The 20,006-nt window shown below is 42.0% G+C and overlaps 1 protein-coding gene and 1 long non-coding RNA gene across 2 annotated transcripts in view; one reads left to right on the forward strand and one right to left on the reverse strand.

Moving 5' to 3' along the window:
- SACM1L (SAC1 like phosphatidylinositide phosphatase) overlaps positions 1 to 20,006 on the forward strand; it is a 32,359-nt gene that overhangs the window by 7,426 nt on the left and 4,927 nt on the right. The window contains exons 3-18 of the mRNA XM_083705850.1: positions 1,370 to 1,444; positions 2,055 to 2,182; positions 2,730 to 2,879; positions 3,676 to 3,735; positions 5,663 to 5,696; positions 7,171 to 7,272; positions 9,261 to 9,346; positions 9,677 to 9,763; positions 11,055 to 11,123; positions 11,204 to 11,283; positions 12,556 to 12,654; positions 14,922 to 15,060; positions 15,610 to 15,679; positions 15,777 to 15,849; positions 17,382 to 17,475; positions 18,022 to 18,114. Of these exons, the coding sequence (XP_083561976.1) occupies positions 1,370 to 1,444; positions 2,055 to 2,182; positions 2,730 to 2,879; positions 3,676 to 3,735; positions 5,663 to 5,696; positions 7,171 to 7,272; positions 9,261 to 9,346; positions 9,677 to 9,763; positions 11,055 to 11,123; positions 11,204 to 11,283; positions 12,556 to 12,654; positions 14,922 to 15,060; positions 15,610 to 15,679; positions 15,777 to 15,849; positions 17,382 to 17,475; positions 18,022 to 18,114 (1,439 nt within the window). The remainder of the gene's footprint in view (positions 1 to 1,369; positions 1,445 to 2,054; positions 2,183 to 2,729; positions 2,880 to 3,675; positions 3,736 to 5,662; positions 5,697 to 7,170; positions 7,273 to 9,260; positions 9,347 to 9,676; positions 9,764 to 11,054; positions 11,124 to 11,203; positions 11,284 to 12,555; positions 12,655 to 14,921; positions 15,061 to 15,609; positions 15,680 to 15,776; positions 15,850 to 17,381; positions 17,476 to 18,021; positions 18,115 to 20,006) is intronic.
- On the reverse strand, positions 6,252 to 7,158 carry LOC310828528. Its single transcript, XR_014557004.1, has 2 exons — positions 6,934 to 7,158; positions 6,252 to 6,791 (listed from the first exon to the last, which is right to left on the reverse strand). It is a non-coding gene; the product is annotated as an uncharacterized lncRNA (long non-coding RNA).

The raw sequence follows: 20,006 nt of genomic DNA on the forward strand, positions 1-20,006 counted from the left end.
CCCATCAAATTTATTTTCATTTACCTGTACATTCTGAAAATTTAGTGTGTGTTTGTGAAAATTATTATTATGTTTCTCAAGCTTATATTCAAGCAATGAGCTTTGGAATAGAAACTTTTAGGAAATTCTGTTTATTGTGTAGCAGTATATGAATCCAGTTGGCTTGAGCTGTACAAACACCACACTTCCTGGTTGCAATACATCTCTAGTAGAAGAAACAATTCAATACTGAATCAATATTTGGTGAAGGAAGGAAAGAAGCAGTGATGACTCAGAACTTTTCTATGTTTTTCCTGTACGTATCAAATGGTGGCAGGGATGCTCCATGGTAGAATAAGCTTAAAACCTGTTAGGCGAATTTTGCTTCCTGTCAGCTCTTGTGGAGCATCTTTATTTATTTGTTTATTTAAAAAGGTGATTTACAGTATCTGATATAATCAGTTAAAAACATATACAACATTACAATAGCAACAACGGCAAAAAAGACCAACCAAAACAAACAATGAACGGAAACAATGGAATCTTACCACTCCACACAGCCACTAAAAAGGGAGGTGGGACCTAAGAACAACCGAATCTACTCCAACAATTAAAAGTAATTTCAAAAATCTTTGGTACATTACATTGATTTCTATCATATAACTGTTGTGGCTTCCACCAAAGAATTTTAAAAATTACAGGCTGATGAGGAGGTAACAATTTAGTTAGAGATTCCCAGACCCACTGCTGAACTAGTAATTCCCTGGGATTGACTGTTTGATTAAACAGTCAATAAATATAGTTAAACTTCTTAAACTATAAAGTGTAGGTGGTTCTAACATTCTACCCGCCCCCCCTCCCGGCTATCTGCATCCTTTAAAAGCAGTGGCATTGCTGCATATTTTTGATTTCCTACTTTCTGTTGATGGTAACAAATAATTCTCGCCCATTCCCATCATTTTCCTGGTTGTGTTTTGGTTCTTATGACTCTGTAGCCCCCAGTGTTGATGGTAAGTCTTCTAAAATAAGTGCACCTTTCCATACTCACAAATCCTCTGCTGAGACTTTTACCTGCAGAGACAGGTAAAAGTATTGGTCAGGAACTGCCAAGTACAGCTCTGATCTTGAGGCTTCAGTAAATCAAGTCTGTATTGGCGGGGGATGGGGAAAAGAATCTCATCTAATGTGTAAATGATTCCAAATTCATCTAATAAACATAAGTGTTAGCTCCATGTGTTTAAATTTTCAAGTTTTTAGTTTTGATCTTAGTAATGTTAAACTATTTATTATGCACACAGGGTCATTTAAATCTTATTGGATTGTGTTTGGCTGCATGTGATAGATCTAATACTGGTATACTGAGACAGTGTATCCTGTTTTTCCTTTGCAGTTAAGAAAGATATTCCGCCTTCAGCAGTTACCAGGCAAATATATGGCATTTTGGGGACAATCCGTCTAGTGGCAGGTATGAGAATTTCAGTTATGAAGTAGTATTATTTATGATGTCCTACAGGTATTTTGAGATCTTATAATAAGAGCCTGGTGCACATTCAGAATTGTTATGTGGTACCACTCTGTTGGAATGTCATCATTTTAGGCTGCATGTGTGGCATTGCATAGTTTTAATGTTCCGTCTTTGTGTTTTAAGTCTTGCTTATAAAAGCAGCACATTATGTTGAGGGCTCAGCCACAATCCGTCCCCCCCGCCAATGCTGGTTTTTGAAGTGAAAGAGCATTCAAATTTGTGGTTGCCTATTTGACAGTCTTTGGGAATGGCGATTTGTGATGAGTACATGCAGCCATAATATCATTTAAAAACCACAATGTCCATGAATCTCCTGTAAACTGGTACATGGAGCAGTACAACAGAAACATGCTTTGTCATGTTTTGCGGTAGAAGAGAATTAATTCCAGCTCTCAAGATTGTAGTGGTGATGACAAACATTGCAAACTATTTGAAGCAAGGCATGAAGTTCAGTGTCCCTGCCAACTTCCCTGCTTCCTTTTTGCTAGAACTGACTTATATTAGTAGAAGACAAATCAGTATTGCTAACCAGAGTCCTTCTGTTTTACAGGCACGTATCTTATTGTAATAACAAAAAAGAGAAAAGTAGGTGAATTTTTCAATCATGTTGTTTGGAAAGCAACAGACTTTGACATCCTCTCTTACAAAAAGACCATGCTACATTTAACTGATATTCAGGTAGGAATAGATTTGGTAATAGAAGCACCTTTCGGCTACTTTGAAATATGTTTGAGATGAAATGAGCATAGATCTCTTTGTTAAAAAATATGACTTGTTCAAGCATTATTTTTATGAAGTATTTTTGTGAATTCAAAAAAGGCTGGGGTCCAAAGGGAGACTTTTTCTCAGAGGATACCTTCTCATTGCAGCATGTTCCTTTCACTGTAGAACTGCTTCTGAAGGCCAAGACATCCTCCAGAACAAAATTTAGTGCAGTTAAGAGGATAAAATTGATGCATGCCCATTCCCTCTTTCTTGCACTCGGAGCTGCTGTTAGGAGCACACACTTTTACTCCTGACCATAAATTCTTAACTCCTCATAAACAGCTGTGCATTGGTATGGTGGAATTGGGTTATATTTTAGCAACAGAATGCTTTATCTTGAAAAGAAGAACCTTGAAACACTTTCTCTGTGAGCTCTTTGTCGGATATTGTAGGAAACTTGTATCCACCAGGAGGGGAAATTAGAGAGAGTGTTGCAAATAATGCTTTCCCTCTTTAACAGTTACAGGACAATAAAGTCTTTTTATCAATGATTAGCCATGTATTGAGTGTGGACGGATTTTATTTCTCTACGACATACGACTTAACACACACTTTACAACGGTTGGCTAATACCAGCCCAGAGTTCCAAGAAATGAGCTTGCTAGAAAGGGTAAGAAAGGATACAGTTTATTGCCAACTATCTATCTATCTATCTATCTATCTATCTACACACAAGATATGTGTCTTTCAGTACCTGAATGATAGCATGTTTATTTAAACTGTAAATAGAGACTGTAGGGACACGGGTGGCACTGTGGTCTAAACCAGAGTCTCTTTGGGCTTGCCGATCAGAAGGTTAGCAGCTCGAATCCCCGCAACGGGGTGAGCTCCCGTTGCTCTGTCCCAGCTCCTGCCAGCCTAGCAGTTTGAAAGCATTCCAGTGCAGGTAGATAAATAGGACCACTGCGACAGGAAGGTAAACAGCGTTTCTGTGCGCTGTGGTTCCCATCACGGTGTTGTGTTGCGCCAGAAGCGGTTTAGTCATGCTGGCCACATGACCTGGAAGGCTGTCTGTGGACAAACGCCGGCTCCCTCAGCCTCAAAGCGAGGTGAGTGCCACAACCCCATAGTTGCCTTTGACTGGACTTAACCTTCCAGGGGTCCTTTACCTTTTCAATATTTATTTAAACTGTAAAAGTTGCAATGTATTATTATGTAATATCCTGTTTGCAACAAAAGCCATTTTATTAAAATTTAGATTGATAGTTTGGGAATTTATTCTGCGAACCACTGATCTACCACCTGATTTGTTTTGCTCTTTTTGGGGAAGAGAGGCATGTGTTTCTTTAATTGTTAGATGGTAGGGGAAAGGGATTTGCTTACTGCCACATTTCAGGAAAGCATTGTCTGAAAGCAAACAAGACCCTTGGTGTTTAAAATTTACCCTATGATGCAACTCCTTACAGGCAGATCCGCGGTTTGTATGGAATGGGCACCTCCTTAGAGAATTCGCTGCTCAGCCTGAGGTAATGTATATGCATTTTGTTGAGCATAATCTCCATAATGTTGAAGATAGTGAAAACACAGCTATAAAAGCTGGCCTGCTTTTGGGTTCATTTGACCAGAACAGCTGGTGATAAAATGCGAAGTCTTTTATGGTTGTAGCAAACTATATAGTAATAACTGTTACAGAAACCAATAGCTTTTATTTTAAATGGAGCAGAAACACTAGTGCTTGTGCTAGTTGAAAAAGACCTTAATAAAGTGGGGGTTGCTAGGCATGTTTCCCAACCAAACGTGTTTGGCAAATCCCTGGTTCAGAACTTAAATTTGTCAGCCACCCTCCTATTAAGACGTGTGTGGAGCAAATTCACTCAATCAACGTCTTGCACAGCTCACTAAGAAGAGTCCTCAATTATGCATGCAAGGATACAGTTTTTCCTTGCCAAGACGGGTATTAATTCCTCGCAGGTCAGCTAATCACCTTAATTCCTTTCAGCAGTGAACAGGCAGTAAACAAGTTGCTAATACAGTGTTTGCCAATGGATCTGGATGAGGTGGCTCCCAGAACGTTGCCTTTGCAAGAGATACTACAAATCTCCCTTGAGGTGTCACAGCAGCTGCCGAGAGCCAAACAATTCATTAAGACTGCCGGCTTAACAAAATAGCAGCTTGTGAAACCGTTAGTGATGAAAACAATCTCTTTCTAGCCTGCAGCTTTATTATCAGTTGGAGGGGGAGAAACCTCACCTATCCTGTGCTCTTTATGTTCATACAAATGCTTACTTCTGCAATTAGCTGCCTTATGGTACGATCCAACAATTAATGCTTTGAGCCAACGGCATTTAGCCACGGAGCAGATAGCATTCTTTACCAATAGCTTAGAGTCGCGATGTCCCTGTTGAAGTTTTGCCTGAGCCATAAGTTTGGTAGGTAACAGGAAACCTTTTCTTAAACCAAGAACTAGTGTAGCATTGTAGCTAAGAACCTGAGCAGAGAATTGGGGAAACTCTTAGTTTAAATTTCACTTCAGAGAGAAGAAAATGCAAGCATCAAAGCCACTAGTTTTATTTATTATTCCATTTATATCCCACTTTTCCTCCAAAGTGCTCAAGGTGGAATACATATAGTCGTACCTTGGTAGTTGAACGGAATCCATTCTGGAAGTCCGTTCAACTTCCAAAATGTTTGGAAACCAAAGAGTGGCTCCTGATTGGCTGCAGGAGCTTCCTGTAGCCAATCAGAAGCCGTGGAAGCCCCATCGGACATTCGGGTTCCAAAGAACGTTTGCAAACTGGAACAATTATTTGGGATTGCAGCATTCGGGAGCCAAAACATCAGAGTACAAAGGCGTTCAGGATCCAAGGTACGACTGTAGTTACAACAACTAATGTGTTTTTCAAACAGTTTCATGTTACAAATCCCAAATCTTATAAGTTCCGGAAAACAAGTTCCTTTAAGGAATGCTTATTTTTGGACTTTGAACAAGACTCTTCCCTTGTACATCCCTCTTCTGTGTAGGTATAAGTTTATTTCTCTTGCGTGTGAGAAGACGTTACTTTGCTTTGCCCTTCCACATTTTGTCTGCCAAATCTCAGCTTTGGTAGGAATATGCCAGGTATTAGCCGCCTTCTTTCCATGCATATGCAATAAGGAGTAAGTTCCATCTACCTTGCAAGGTGGTTGAAAGGATATGGAAACAATGCATGTGCGAGAGTCAAAAATCTAAAGCATGATAGAATTACGGTATATCATTGATCTGTGTGCTACAAGCAGGTGGCACTAAGTACATACGGTGTGAGTACAGAACATTTTACTGTAAATAAATGCTGTAAATGCTGTATTGCTAGTTTGTCCAAATTCTGTATTGGTTAACATTCCAATGTCCAGTGCTTGGGCAAGTCTTCAAATACTCAAATATGGCGGTTCAACCGTGAAATGTTTGTTTTACAGATCCATAGGTTTGCCACTCCAGTGATGCATGGATGTATCTTTTCATGATTCTGTCACAATTCAGTTAATATTTAGAGCCTTGGCAGAGTGCTGCTTCCACACTCGTTCTACAAAATGAGGTACCTGAGCAACTTGAAGGTGGAAATGCCAAAGCTTTTTAGCGTATACAATCTTTAATGCCTCCTCTAAAACTTCCAACTTCATCCTAAAAGCTACCCCCCTCCAAAAACAACATCATCCAGGCACTGCAGGGACTGGGAGAAAAGGAGCTGGCTGAGTAATACTATTTACTGTTTCTTGGCTAGAACATAAAAAAATTGTGCTGTTCAGTTCCAATGTAAGAAGGGGTCATGATTTGTGTTTAAGATATTAGCTGGTGAGACCAAAATGCTGACGTGTGGAGCGCTCCTCTTCAGTGTTGAGCCAAGCCTTCTTCCATAAAACTCCATTGATTTTCATTTCTAATCCCCACTCTAGCTTTCAGTTGGCTTCCCCTCCTCTCCCCCAAACAATTCACCAGCATTAAATGGCCATTTAGTAGTGTCCATTGGGTTTGTTGGTTGGTTGGTTTTTTGTTTTTGTTTTGGAATGGGGTGGGATGGGATGCCTCTTAGGGTTTTTCTGCAGATTTTCTGAACTTTGCAAGTATTGCGGGATCCCCCAAGCATGGTTGCACCACCTGCTTCTGTGTGCATTGTGGTATTTTGGCTACATAATATGGCCTTGGAGTTCACTTTAGTTAGTGTGTGGGTGTATGCGCAGTGCAGTAAGTACTATTTATCAGGTTTGGTTTGAAGTCCCAACATAATGGTTTCTTCATAAAAATGTTTATACAGATCTCTTTTTCCCTACCAGTTGGAAATTTAGGGGAAATGCAAATTTCTCTTCCCCTATACTCCTAACAAAAGCACCAAAAAAACCCAGTATTTTTTAATCATGCCTGCACTCATAGATATTAAGTTGCTTGCTCTTAACTTCAGTGTTAAGAAGTTTGAAATAGAGAAAATGTGTTCTCCATGGATTGTATCCAACATTGACTCTTAGCTGATGATAAGGCTCCCATCAGTGGAAAGGGGAGATAAGCAATTTTTAGTGATTCACTAAATCTGCTCTGGAGAGTCCCACAATCCTCTAGAGCAGTGTTTCCCAACCTTGGGCCTCCAGCTGTTTTTGAACTACAATTCCCATCATCCCTGACCACTGGTCTTGCTAGCTAGGGATGATGGGAGTTGTAGGCCAAAAACATCTGGAGGCCTGAGGTTGGGAAACACTGCTCTAGAGCAGATCTGGAAGTTCAGAGAAGAGGGAATACCTGAACATTGCCTCTCTCCTCGTTCAGCTGATGAAAGCTTTACTGTCAAGGAAGTAATGGTGTGTGTTCCAGCTATGTGTCCGTATTCCTGTATTTCATCCATTCTGAGAAAGGTTGGTGATATCGCTCCCTTATCGAATTTACTGTTGTTGTCAGTGTGCACACGTGTATTCCTTAACACATCTCCTTCAATCAGTTATTATCATGCACTCTTGTTCCATTAATGGAAAATATTTTGACTGGATTCTTATTTCTCGAAGAAGTTGTTTCAGAGCAGGCGTGCGCTACTATGTAAGAGGTAAGACACATGCACCGCGAATGGTTGTTAGTAGTGCTATCTCGGTGATGGGAAGGTGTATATTAATGATGCATAAGGCCAGAAAAGACTCACTGAGTGACAACGGACTGCTATACTAGTTCTCTGGCAAGTGAGTCCCAGAAGGGGGAGGGGCAAGGAGGTTGGTAGGGGTCAAATGTTCCAGCAGAGCCAATCCAGTGCTTCTGTTAGTGCACCGACCTCCCTGCTTCTTTTCCCCTTCTGGTAAGCAACAGTGACCCACCTGCTGAAAAGCCAGCATAGTGACTCCTTCCCACTTCTGTGTAAGTTGCCTTGAGTGGGACAGGCCCCCCAAGGCAGTCTTGTTAACAGGATGAAACTGTTGTTGCGTTTTACCACATACTATGCAGATTTAGTTTTGAAAAGTTCTCCAAGTGCCTCTACTATCTCCACACGTTGATGCAGATTCAAGTTGCTTGTGTATAAAAGTACCGTATTTTTCGCCCTATAGGACGCACTTTTCCCCCTCCAAAAATGAAGGGGAAATGTGTGTGCGTCCTACAGGGCGAATGCAGGCTTTCGCTGAAGCCTGGAGAGTGAGAGGCGTCGGTGCGCACTGACCCCTCTCGCTCTCCAGGCTTCAGGAAGCTATCCGCTAGCCGTGGGAGACGCAGCACTCCCACGGCTAGCGGAGAGTTTGCCGGCACCCAGAAGCTTGGGGCGTGCTGAGCTCAGCACGCCCCAAGCTTCGGGCTTCGTGCAACTCTATGCTAGCTGTGGGAGAGCTGCGCGACTTCTCGCAGCTCTCCCACGGCTTGTGGATAGCAGCCTGTTCTGGGGGCTGGGGTCAGCTCGGGCTTCCCCACACCTGGGGGGGAAATACTTTTTTTTTCTTTATTTCCCCCCAAAAAAACTAGGTGCGTCCTATGGGGCGAAAAATACGGTATATTTCTTTGGAGGAAGGAAAATGCACATATAAAAATAAACAAATCAGCAAATATGTGTACACACACACACACACAAACAAAATACCTGTAGGCAAATACCCATTTACACTGGGGGTACGTTCCAAGGCACAGTCCGTTTAAGTAAAAATGCATATATTGGGAACACCATTGAAAAAGCCTGCATTTTGTTGAGGGATCTCGGTAATCCTAAAATATGGATTTAATATTGTGTGAAAATGTTTTATTTTCCATTTTTTGTGTGTGGTTTATTCTTTTGTACTTACGCGATGATAATGTTTAATTGTGAAAATTAATTTAATTTTTTTTTTAAAAAAAAGCCTGCAAACACCCTCTAAAAAACACCCTTGAAAAACAAAAAATCCCCCACAGTCTCTCCCTCCAAACCTCCTTGTTCAAACACAACTCTCTACAGGCCTCAAAGGTTGGTGCAAAGGCTTATGGGGCTGCTATTTTTGTGCCGTTTTTGCCCCTTTTCATTGCCAGTTTGTGGTGATGTGCATGTGTGCCTTGAACACACAGAAATGGGGAGTTTGTCTGTATAGTTGCTGTTTGGGGAAGGAAGAAAGGGGTGGTTCATTCTCTCTCTGTCCCTCCATGCCAAGTGCAACTCAATGCAGCGACCTCCCCCCAACCACCTTGGAACAGCACCCCTCACAATTCTGCAATTGCTGCTATTTAACAAACTGTTTTTGTGAAACAAAAAGCCCCAGTGGATACAGAGAGCTAACTGCATGTTTTTTCCCTTGGATTACGATTATCATCTCAAAGTGGATTCATTGGTGGCGAAGTATCTTCCACTACTCGTCCTTTAATGCTTGGAGAGCTGCTGTACCCAGTAACAGAAACACACTGCCTATGCAGCATTTTATGAATGCACAAAAATGCAACATAAATAATCCTCTGCAGGACACAGTGTCCTATTGGAAGTTCTTGGTTTCATTGTACTTGAAGTTTGCAGAAATGATGAAATGGAAGGATGTGGATAATAAGGCTTTGAGCTATAGGCAGTCAGGTATAACTCTGAATTGCTTAATCTGGCAGGTATTGATTCTGAAGGACATGCGGCAAACTTCGTAGAAACGGAACAGATAGTACATTACAATGGGAGCAAAGCATCTTTCGTTCAGGTACGTTTATGAAATTTCTCAACAGCCCTTCATCAGAAAGGAATCAAGATGAACAATACAATTAAGGGAACATAGTCAAATGATAATTTAAAAGGAGCACAGGAGACAGCTTGAAAAATTTAACCAAAAGCCTGCGTGGACAGATAACATTTTGATCTGGTGCAGAAGGTAAAGTACAGGGGAGGCCCTATATTTTGGTTTTTATAATAGTCTTTGCCTCTACCCTCTTAATGCAAGTCTGCTCAAAGATGTGATGCAGAGGTTATTTGGGAGGTTGTGTTTATAACATAGCATTGTATGTTTCACTTTTCTGTTCCATTTGTTTTCCAGACACGTGGATCAATTCCTTTTTTCTGGTCGCAGAGACCAAACCTCAAATATAAACCAAAGCCACAGATCAGCAAAACAGTAAATCATGTATGTTTTATTTATTTTTTCCTGTCCATCTGCAGCGAGGGTTTAATATTAATATGGTGCTAATGGCTGTATGCATTTGCAAAAATCCCTAAGGTGGTTGCTGCTCTTCCGCAGAGTGTTTTTTCCCTAAGGTATTCCTCAATATGGTTTGAAGGTTTTCTCTTGAAGCAGCAGTCCTCTCATCTTCAAAGACAGACTTTAGTCCTTAATTTTCCCTGAACCACTCTATACTGAAGAGGTTTTTTTTTAATCCAAGAAAGCTTGGGGCCAGTCCATAGGTCAAGAACAGGGTGGCTGGCGTTGCCTCACAAGGTCCTTTGGTTGGAAATGCCTGAACCTTGATGCATGCCAATTACCAGGCAAGAGTGCCTGGTAAAACCAAGACCAAACACTTGACCGGTCCACATTTAATGTGGACTTAAGAACTTCACCTGCTTAATTGTTTGCTCATTGAAAGGCTAACAATCTTTTGTAAGCAGCAAGTAGTTTCTGGGAAATGCTCAAAAAGTGATCTATAGGGCTGGGAGATACATCATTGTATTGTCCCAAACTGGTTTGAAATCCATATTGGTTTCATAATATTTGATCTGGCAATATATTGCCAATCATCATGTGTGTGCACGTATCCTATGCAAAAATCACAATGTGGGAAAAACCGTGAAGCCAGCCAAATGCCTCCACATAGTTCCATCCTTATTTTAGACATCGTGATATATCAGTATATCATGATGTTTAGCTGCGGATGCTGATGTTGAAAACCAGATATCGCCCAGTCCTCGTGATCTGTTCCAACAAAGAGCTGTTGGAATGTTCTTTTGTGTAAAAGCACATTAGTTAGTGTCTTAAACTGTCAATAGAGCTAGGAGTTCAAAATCAAGAGATTTTCTCTATTGTCTGTCTTTCTGCCCCAGCCCCCTGAGCCGACAGGCTTCTTTTTGGCTCAAGGTGTTACACAGCAACATCAAGAGAGGCATGGCAGGTATACGCAGAACTGTGGAGGGAGGTGGATAAAAAGCTGTAGGCAGGCAGAGATGGTTGATGAGTCTTCTGGCTAATTTCAGAATATAACAACAATGAATGCATGATCTAACATCTGTAGTAGTCATGAACGTGTTGCCATTTGCTTTTAATTCTGCACAGCTGGAGCTGCATATTAAACCTTTTTAATATTCCTTTGCTATGTTTACTGAATATTGATCACGCCCCCCCCTTTCTTTCTTTTTACAAATTCTCAAAAACATGACACTTTGGCCAATACTTGGAATAAAGAGTGTACCATGTTCTTTTTCAGATGGATGGCTTCCAAAGACACTTTGACAGTCAGATTATTAGCTATGGAAAGCAAATAATTGTTAACCTGGTAAGATTGGAATTTAATTGTACATTTGAGTTCAGGAAAATGTTATCGCTGCTGTGTGTGACCCTTTTCTTCCTTTGCAGGTTAACCAGAAGGGCTCAGAAAAGCCGCTTGAGCAAACGTTTTCAAAAATGGTAAACAGCTTGGGAAATGGAATGGTCAGGTACATGCTAAACGAAACAGTATTTGCATCAGTATCAGAAAAACTGCCTGCTTTAGACATAAAATTGTACCTGCATGTGAAGATGTCAAGTTCTGTGTGAATGCAATGATAACATGCTTTCCGTAGTTGCACAGATTTTATTAAGGACTTTAAATGAAACCGCACGGCTTGCTACCGTCCCTCTTTTTAATTTGTCTATCACCCATTCTTCACCACAGGTCCCAGGGCAGGTTACAATAATTTAAAGCAGAAATTAAAAACAGTTGAAACAGATCAGTCACAGGAATCATGTGGGCCCCAAAAACACACTTCTCTGTTGTGTTCAAGCGTACGCACACACACACACACACACAAAACCACAAATGTGCGAGGGCAAAGCTTGCTCCAGAAAGGTTGAATCCCCTTTCTGGACCACGACAAATAAAGAATAAACCTGTGCAAATTGTATGCATGCCCATATTAAGAGCACCATTGCAGTTCAAAGATGAGAGACGGAGAAATGGAAGTAGAATGGTTGTTACGAGAGTTCATGGTTGGCTGGGTGGGGGGATCCATGAAAATGGTAGGTGGCTGGCTGTCCTGGGGTGGAGGAAGAGCCCCTCCAAGGAAACTGTCAGATATAAGGGTGGTCATGTCATAATGGTAGGAGAGACAAGATGCAAGAGTGCCATTATGTGGCTTTTGATTTGGAAATGTTTGTCTGGGATGGGAAATTAAGGATTGTAAGCCTGTTGCTGGAGAAGACTGCAGGCAAAAGTTTGCTTGTTTGTTTGTTTGAATTGGAAAGAAAAATGCAAACTGAACACACCACCCCCACCCCACAACCTAAAAGTCCTAAGTTCACTGGGCAGCTTGCACTAAAAAAAACAACCCACCAACAAAAACGTTTAACTCTGGAAAAAACACACATTACACTTTCATGTGAAGCTGGCAAGAGTTATCTTTCAACAACTAACCCTTTTAGGTGGGCAGAGCATGCTTTTTAAAAACTTTTGTACAGTTCCGAGCTCAACTTTTCTCCCTTGCTAACAGAGACCTTTGTCCACCTCAAAGGTAAAATCCTGTTTCATAGCTTGATATGATGCTTGCTACCTTTTGAGAAAATGCTTTCTCAGGGGAACCTCATGCTGCTTAATAATGCAAGTTTTTATTTTTCTGACCATTTATCTGCTGCAGCCCCCCCCTTCCATTCCCCCACCCTGTCCGCTGCCCCGATCCCAGTTCAGATACTGGTGAATAGCTTGCTAACTCTCATGTGCTTTCTCTGCCCAGATATGTAGCATTCGATTTCCACAAAGAATGCAGTCATATGAGGTGGGATCGGCTCCAGATTTTAATGGATCAACTAGCTGAACAGCAAGATGAATTGAGGTAATATAAATGACTAAACAACAACAACAACCACAAATGTCATGTCATACACAACTGCACTGTGCTGGCATTTAGTTGTGGTTAGTGGATGTTACATAATAATTTGATTTGTACACAGCAGACAGTGAAAGTAAACTGCTGCCTTAGTCCAAAAGAAATTTGCATGGTTGTAGTGATTCTTAAGGAAGATTATATGAACAGTGGGTGATCTGGGCTGAAATTAACTGCATTGATTTAATAGAAACTTAACTTCCCTTTGGATTTACCTAAACTAGATCTTCTGAACTTGTGTGGCTTCTTTTTCCATTTCTACACAACGGTATAAGAATCTTGATAGTATGGCATCATCATAGTTGGCCATTTTTAAAATATAAAGCTGGTGTTCACTGCAAAGATGTGTTCCATTTAAAATCTTAAACCAGAGACAACTGTGCTTGGTTACAAAGCTAGCACATTTTTATTTCTGAGAGTGGATAAATCTCCAAAGGCTAACCAGCAGAAAACTCAGAATTGAATTCCATGTCTAACAAGATTAAAACTTCTCTATGGAACAGGAAGCCCTTTGATTTCCTGGGACATGTTTATTATTAACGGAACACTTCCTTTTAAAACACTGCTCTTTGAATAAGAATTTAGTCTGGATGTTCAAGATCAGTCATAATAAATAATACACATAGCTTTTAGTAGGACATCTTATAAATTTCAACGGAAGGAAAAGGATGAAACGTTAACCCAGGTTCTGTAATGAGAACCTTGTTTTCTCATGAGAATGAGAAAATGCATTTTCCAGATGCATTGTGGGCAGCAGCCAACTATTGCCTTGCCCTAGTTTGTCTCTCCTCTAAAACAGGCTCTGAGTATTAGTGAACCAGGGTCTAGAGTCCAAGAGTATGTGATCTTTCTACTTTAATTCACAGACATTTATGCTGTATCGCATTACATGGCCTGCTGTGTAGGCTGGAGGCTGCTTTCAAGAAACAAGTCCAGAATCACTTGGGCACGTAGAACAGCTTTCCTTCTCTGGGGATCCTGGCAGTAATTTCAGACATCTGGTCTTGAAAGATATTAAAAAGCACATCTTGGCAGGTTTTGTAGTAAGAGAAATGAAAAGTAGAATGATTAAATAGTTAGATGATTGCAACCTTTGTGATCTAAGCAAAACCTGTTCATGGCACAGTTAACCAGCAGCGATACTTCAGAGTCTGTGGGAAAACTCTAAAGTTAAGGAGATTGTTTTGGGATTATTTTCTTTTTTAAAAAAAATTCTGGGAAACCATCATAAATACAGTGGTACCTCAGGTTAAGTACCTAATTGGTTCCGGAAGTCCGTTCTTAACTTGAAGCATTCTTAACCTGAAGCGGACTTTCCCATTGAAAGTAATGGAAAGTGGATTGATCCATTCCAGATGATGAAAAACACCCCCTAAAACAGCAATTTAACACAAATTTTCCTGTCTAACTAGACCATTGAGCCATAAAATTAAGACTTTAAAAGAATTTTTCGATTTCAATTTAAATAAGGAGACTGACTTAAAGATCGTTTGGGATGCCAGCAAAGCTGTCCTTAGAGAATTTTTTATACAGTGGTACCTCAGGGGGACGCAGGTGGCGCTGTGGGTTAAAGCCTCAGCGCCTAGGACTTGCCGATCGAAAGGTTGGCGGTTCGAATCCCTGCGGCGGGGTGCGCTCCCGCTGCTCGGTCCCAGCGCCTGCCAACCTAGCAGTTCGAAAGCACCTCCGGGTGCAAGTAGATAAATAGGGACCGCTTACCAGCGGGAAGGTAAACGGCGTTTCCGTGTGCGGCTCTGGCTCGCCAGAGCAGCGATGTCACGCTGGCCACGTGACCCGGAAGTGTCTCCGGACAGCGCTGGCCCCTGGCCTCTTAAGTGAGATGGGCGCACAACCCCAGAGTCTGTCAAGACTGGCCCGTATGGGCAGGGGTACCTTTACCTCAGGTTAAGTACTTAATTCGTTCTGGAGGTCCGTTCATAACCTAAAACTGTTCTTAACCTGAAGCCCCACTTTAGCTAATGGGGCCTCCTGCTGCTGCTGCGCTGCCGGAGCACGATTTCTGTTCTCATCCTGAAGCAAAGTTCTTAACCCAAGGTAATATTTCTGGGTTAGCGGAGGCTGTAACCTGAAGCGTACGTAACTCGAGGTACCGCTGTATTTTTCTTTGCTGATTCCACATCTGTAGTAGCGTTTCAACAAAAAATGTAAAAGTGGTATTTTGTGAATTCTTAGGCAAGCTCCCTTGTGCATTTCAGCTACTTTCTGGTTGATTCTGATGGGAAAGTGGTGATGCAGCAAGAAGGGACATTCCGCAGTAATTGTATGGACTGCCTGGACCGGACGAATGTGATTCAAAGCCTTCTGGCACGGCGCTCTCTCCAAGCACAACTTCAGGTGATGATTGCCTCCTAGTCTCTCCGTTTCCCTTTAAAAGCTGCGTGTAAAGGGATGTTGCTGGCCTTCTAGAAATTTGATAAAACAAAATATTCTATATTTACATGGTGCAAATGTCTACATAGATGCATAGCTCCTTTTTCAAGTTTATAGGTTTCTGGAACGTGCTTTTTCTGGCACATTGAAATGGTCCAGTTTTCATAGTTTTCTGATTTCTTTCTGCAGGGCCTGTAAGACAGAGTTGTTCTGCCTGGCCTTTGGCTTGTAGTCAATTTGATTCCCTCCCCCTCTTTCTTTTTCCCTTTCTCCTCCTGTGATGAGGCTGCATTTTAATGTTTCAATGTTTTAATGTTGTATTTTGATCTTGTTTTTAAGTTGTCTTCATTCAACTTGTTTTTATTATTGCTTATTAGCAGCCCTGAGCCTGGCCTTGGCTGGGGAGGGTGGGGTATAAATAAAATTTATTTATTTATTTATTTATTTATTTATTTATTTATTATTATTATTATTATTATTATTATACAGTAACGGTTTCTGTTGTCGTTGTAGAGATTAGGCGTTTTGCATGTTGGGCAGAGGATTGAAGAACAAGCAGAATTTGAGAAGCTTTATAAAAACGGTAGGTTTTGGTTTTCGTCACCAAATCGACCTTACTTTTATGAGCATCTTATTTGGAGTCTCTTTTTAAAGAAAAAAAAAATGTTCTCTGTTCATAGCATGGGCCGATAATGCAAATGCATGTGCCAAACAATACGCCGGAACGGGTGCCTTAAAGACAGACTACACAAGGCAAGTTTGAACCAATCTTTCTTGGGAGAAAATGTATTGTAACTTCACTAAGAGCAGTTACCTGTTGTTCAGACACTCTGAACAGGCTTCCATAGTTGCTGCGTATTACCGTATTTTTTGCTCTATAAGACTCACTTTTTCCCTCCTAAAAAGTAAGGGGAAATGTGTGTGCGTCTTATGGAGCAAATGCAGGCTGCGCAGCTATCTCAGAAGCCAGAACAGCAAGAGGGATTGCTGCTTTCACTGCGCAGCGATCCCTCTTGCTGTTCTGGCTTCTGAGATTCAGAATATTTTTTTTCTTGTTTTCCTCCTCCAAAAACTAGTGTGTCTTGTGGTCTGGTGCATTTTATAGAGCGAAAAATACGGTACATAGAATCATAGAGTGTGAAGGGACCCTGAGGCTTAGCTAGAAATAATTTGAAAAAATTGTATCTTGTTCAACCAAGCTATTGGGATTCTCAAAGCAGTGTGCAGCAGTTAATCACTAAAAGAAAAGCAGAATAAAACTATAAAATAGCATAAAGCCAGCAAAGCAAATATGCTGTGTAGAAAATGCTACCTCTGTTACTTAGTGCTTCTATTTTATTTATCTAGACCAGGGCGGTGCAACATTTCATACCAAATGGGCCACAAGAGTTTTTTAACATGGAACCCAAGGGCTGCACACTGCCTTGTCCTGTGGGGGTAGAGAGGCCAAAATTTGACACATACCTCTGGCAGGGTCCTAGAGCCCTCCCACCTTCCCAAAGCTGGCAAAGCACTAACTAGACTTTGGGAAGCAGGTGGACTCTAGGACCCTGTCAGAGCCCTCAAGCCACCTTCCCAAATCCCAGCATCTTGCTTTCCCAGCTTTGGGAAGGCAGCATGAAGGCTGTGAGGTTGTCAAATGCTACTGAGGGCCACCCAAAAGGCCTTGGGGGCCGCATGTTGGACCACCCTGATTTAGGCTTATAATGTGAATGGCTGTAACTTTCCACGTTTTTACTGCTCTTGGCAACTTCCCTTGCTACAATCTTAAATGAAAATAGTATCTTTGTCGTATGCTGTTTATACAGGCAGCTGTTCCACAGCTAAATTCCTCCATCAATTGCATATTTTCTCAGGCTAAATACAACCTTGATAAGAATCGTTTGTCCAGATTCTGAATAAATGAGGATAAAACATCGCTATAGAGTCCATGCTAGTATCTGGACTATTTGTGCAAATGCATGAAAGGGAGGAACTCTCTGAAGGGTTTATTTTTGAAATCACGAGGCCTTACTGTGGAGCCCTTGGTAACTCTTTGTGGTGGTGGGGAGGGGAAAATTAGGTTGAAGTGGAGAAAGTGCTTTGGTTATAAAAGAAAGGCTAGAGGATTTGAGGCCTACCTTGTCAATTTGGGGGTAGACACACACCCCTCTCCCTGGTGTTCCTACCACTACCAATATTAGACCAGTTCCTTATAAGCTACAGATTTCAATTTTCCCTGTTGAAAATGTCTGCTTTTATTATATTTTTCTGTAATACTGAAAGTCGTCTTTTTTTTTTAATAGAACTGGGAAGAGAACTCAGTGGGGCCTCCTAATGGATGGTTGGAACTCACTCATTCGCTACTACAAAAACAACTTTTCTGATGGATTTAGACAGGTAAGAACGTCCTAGCATTTGGCTTTTCCAGTTGCTTTTTATTTAGCTTGAAAAGTGTGCTGTGCGTTGAAAGGAACGAAAAGCGCCGTAGTCACTGCCCCAGGGCTTATGGGGCATGTAGCACAAGGCAGTTAATTCTGGAGAAGCGGGAGATTCGAGCGTGTGGTGAGAAGATCAGGCAGTTGTAAAAATTGCAGTGAGGACTTGGCTACTGTCATGTTGAAAAGGATTCCAAGAAGTGGAAGGAGGGAGGCAACAAAGGAGAGGGACATGACATTTGACAAGCCAGCAAATGGCAAGCGGATCCCGGCATTCAGAAAAGCATAGGTGTAATGTATAGAACTGGGAGAGGAGACCTTTCATCAGAGGCACCTTGAAGTCACTGGAAAGATGGCCTGCAAGTGGGGAAGGAAAGGAGCAGAGAAGTTGCAACTTTTTAGATGACCAGTGGGCAGAGTACAGTAACTGGAGGGTGGGTTTAGGCAGTGCTGAGTGGGTTAATATGGGACTTGATTCTCAACCGTTTAACTCTGGATTGCTTTGCAGGACGCTATAGATCTATTTCTTGGAAACTATTCGGTGGATGAAGTAGATTCTCTCAGTCCTCTTCACGTGCAGAAAGACTGGAAATTTTTGGCTGTAAGGGCTTTTCCATTTTTGTGAGCTTATCTTTATATAACACTATTTAAACTTTGTTGAATCAGGCTAAGATTAGCAAAGTGTTGTGGCTGCGTGTATTTTATATTTTACTTACTGGAACTGAAGCCCTGGTTTGGCTTTTGCAAAGAGTAGAGCAACTTTCATGGCTTACATTTGGGGCTAGTGAAAAAAACCTGTGTGTCCAGTATTGGATTTGTATCCCTCTGTTCCTGGGCTCTCAAGCAGACTTGGGAGATAGTTACTTGCTGTCCAGAGGATAGTGTCTCAGTCTCACCTAATGTTCTCTCCTCCCCTTGCATAACAATGGGGAAGATTTTTACCGAGTTTATTTTTCGTGGCTTTGCATATACCCCAAATCCTGGTTGAAAAACAAACAGCGGTTAATTACTAAACAAATGATGTTGGCTTGTTTAGCAGGAACCCACTGTTGGTTTTAAACAAGAATTTCTGGTTTGCATGCAGTGTTGGTGTTCTTTGAAGCTGAAAGTTAACTGGGCAGAAATCTTCCTCCTGGCTGGCTGGGAGTGGGGAGGGCGCAAACCCAGAACTTTTCCATATAGCACTAGAACATGGCTTAGTGTTACGCGCAAAACAGTCCAGCAGGGATCTGAACTGATTTCATGCATGGAAAACCTGGCTATGACACCATCCTACAGTATACAGTGGCCATGATAAATAGAACTGATCCTGTTCTCTGCAGCTGAGCAGAATAGGATGGAGTGCTAGGCCTTTGGCACAAGAGGCGCCTTTCCCCTGTTGTTTTGGTGCTGCTCCCTGTACTGTAAACTAAGGCAGTAACTGCCTGTGCTGTTTCAGCAGAACTCCAAATAAGCCTCAGAGATGTAAAGTGTATGGGGGGGGGATGAGCTACTGGTGACCCTCTTTGAACCTCCAGACTCTCCCCTGCCACTTGGGCAGTTTTCTGATGGTCCAGCAGTGGAATTGCAGGTGTGACTTTACTGAGGGCCCAGCTCATCCCTCGGCTGGCTTCCTGCAAGCGGCTTTTCACAGCTGTCACAGTACTTGTGTGAGCATCGTGGAGCTAGCTGTTGTTTTCTGCTTGTGATCAATAAGGAGGCTAAAAATAGAAGCGCTATTAGCAAAACTTCAGGTGCGCTTGGAATTGTGGGCAAGCATTAGCAGCTGTTCTCTGTAGAGATTTCTGCACGGAGAAGCAAGGAAAGGGGTTTTTGTGTGTGTGAATTTCACAATAGCTGCTGTTAACCTTAACGCTGCAGAATGTGTGGCAGGCAGAACAGAGATCAGCTTTCAGCAGACTGGCGCCCTCCAGATGTTTTGGACGGCAATTCCCAATTCTCAGCCAGCTGTGCTTGTAGAGATGTCATCTAAAACATCTGAAGGATGCCAGGTTAGCAAGGGCTGGTCTGCACACGTCTCCTAAACACCCACCTCTTTACCCCTGTCTGTGATGCCTGAGATGTGTGCTTTCCTGACCCACATGATTTCTGTGACTGTAATTAGCGGTGCTCAAAATTCACCAGGCACATTTTGCACTGGGCTATCGGCCACTTGCAACCAAATTAAGACAAGATAGGAAAGTGATTGGTCATCTGTAGCCTCTGCCCACTTGGCAAACCCTAGTGCTGTGACCTCTCCATAGCCCCCTGGAAATCCAGGCAAGTGGAGGCAGGAGGATGCTCTGCTTTAGATTTTGCTGTCATGGGCTAAAGACATGGGCTGCACAGTTACAGGCACCAGTGGGATGTGGGTGGAGCTGTGGTCTAAACCACTGAGCGTCTTGGGCTTGCTGATCAGAAGGTCGACGGTTCAAATCTTCACAATGGGGCGAGTTCCCATTGCTCTGTCCCCCAGCTCCTGCCAACCTGCCAATTCGTAAGCATGCCAGTGCA

This window comes from Podarcis gaigeae, assembly GCF_964106915.1.
Source record: "Podarcis gaigeae genome assembly, chromosome: 12".
In the NCBI taxonomy this organism is placed as follows: Eukaryota; Metazoa; Chordata; class Lepidosauria; order Squamata; family Lacertidae; genus Podarcis; species Podarcis gaigeae.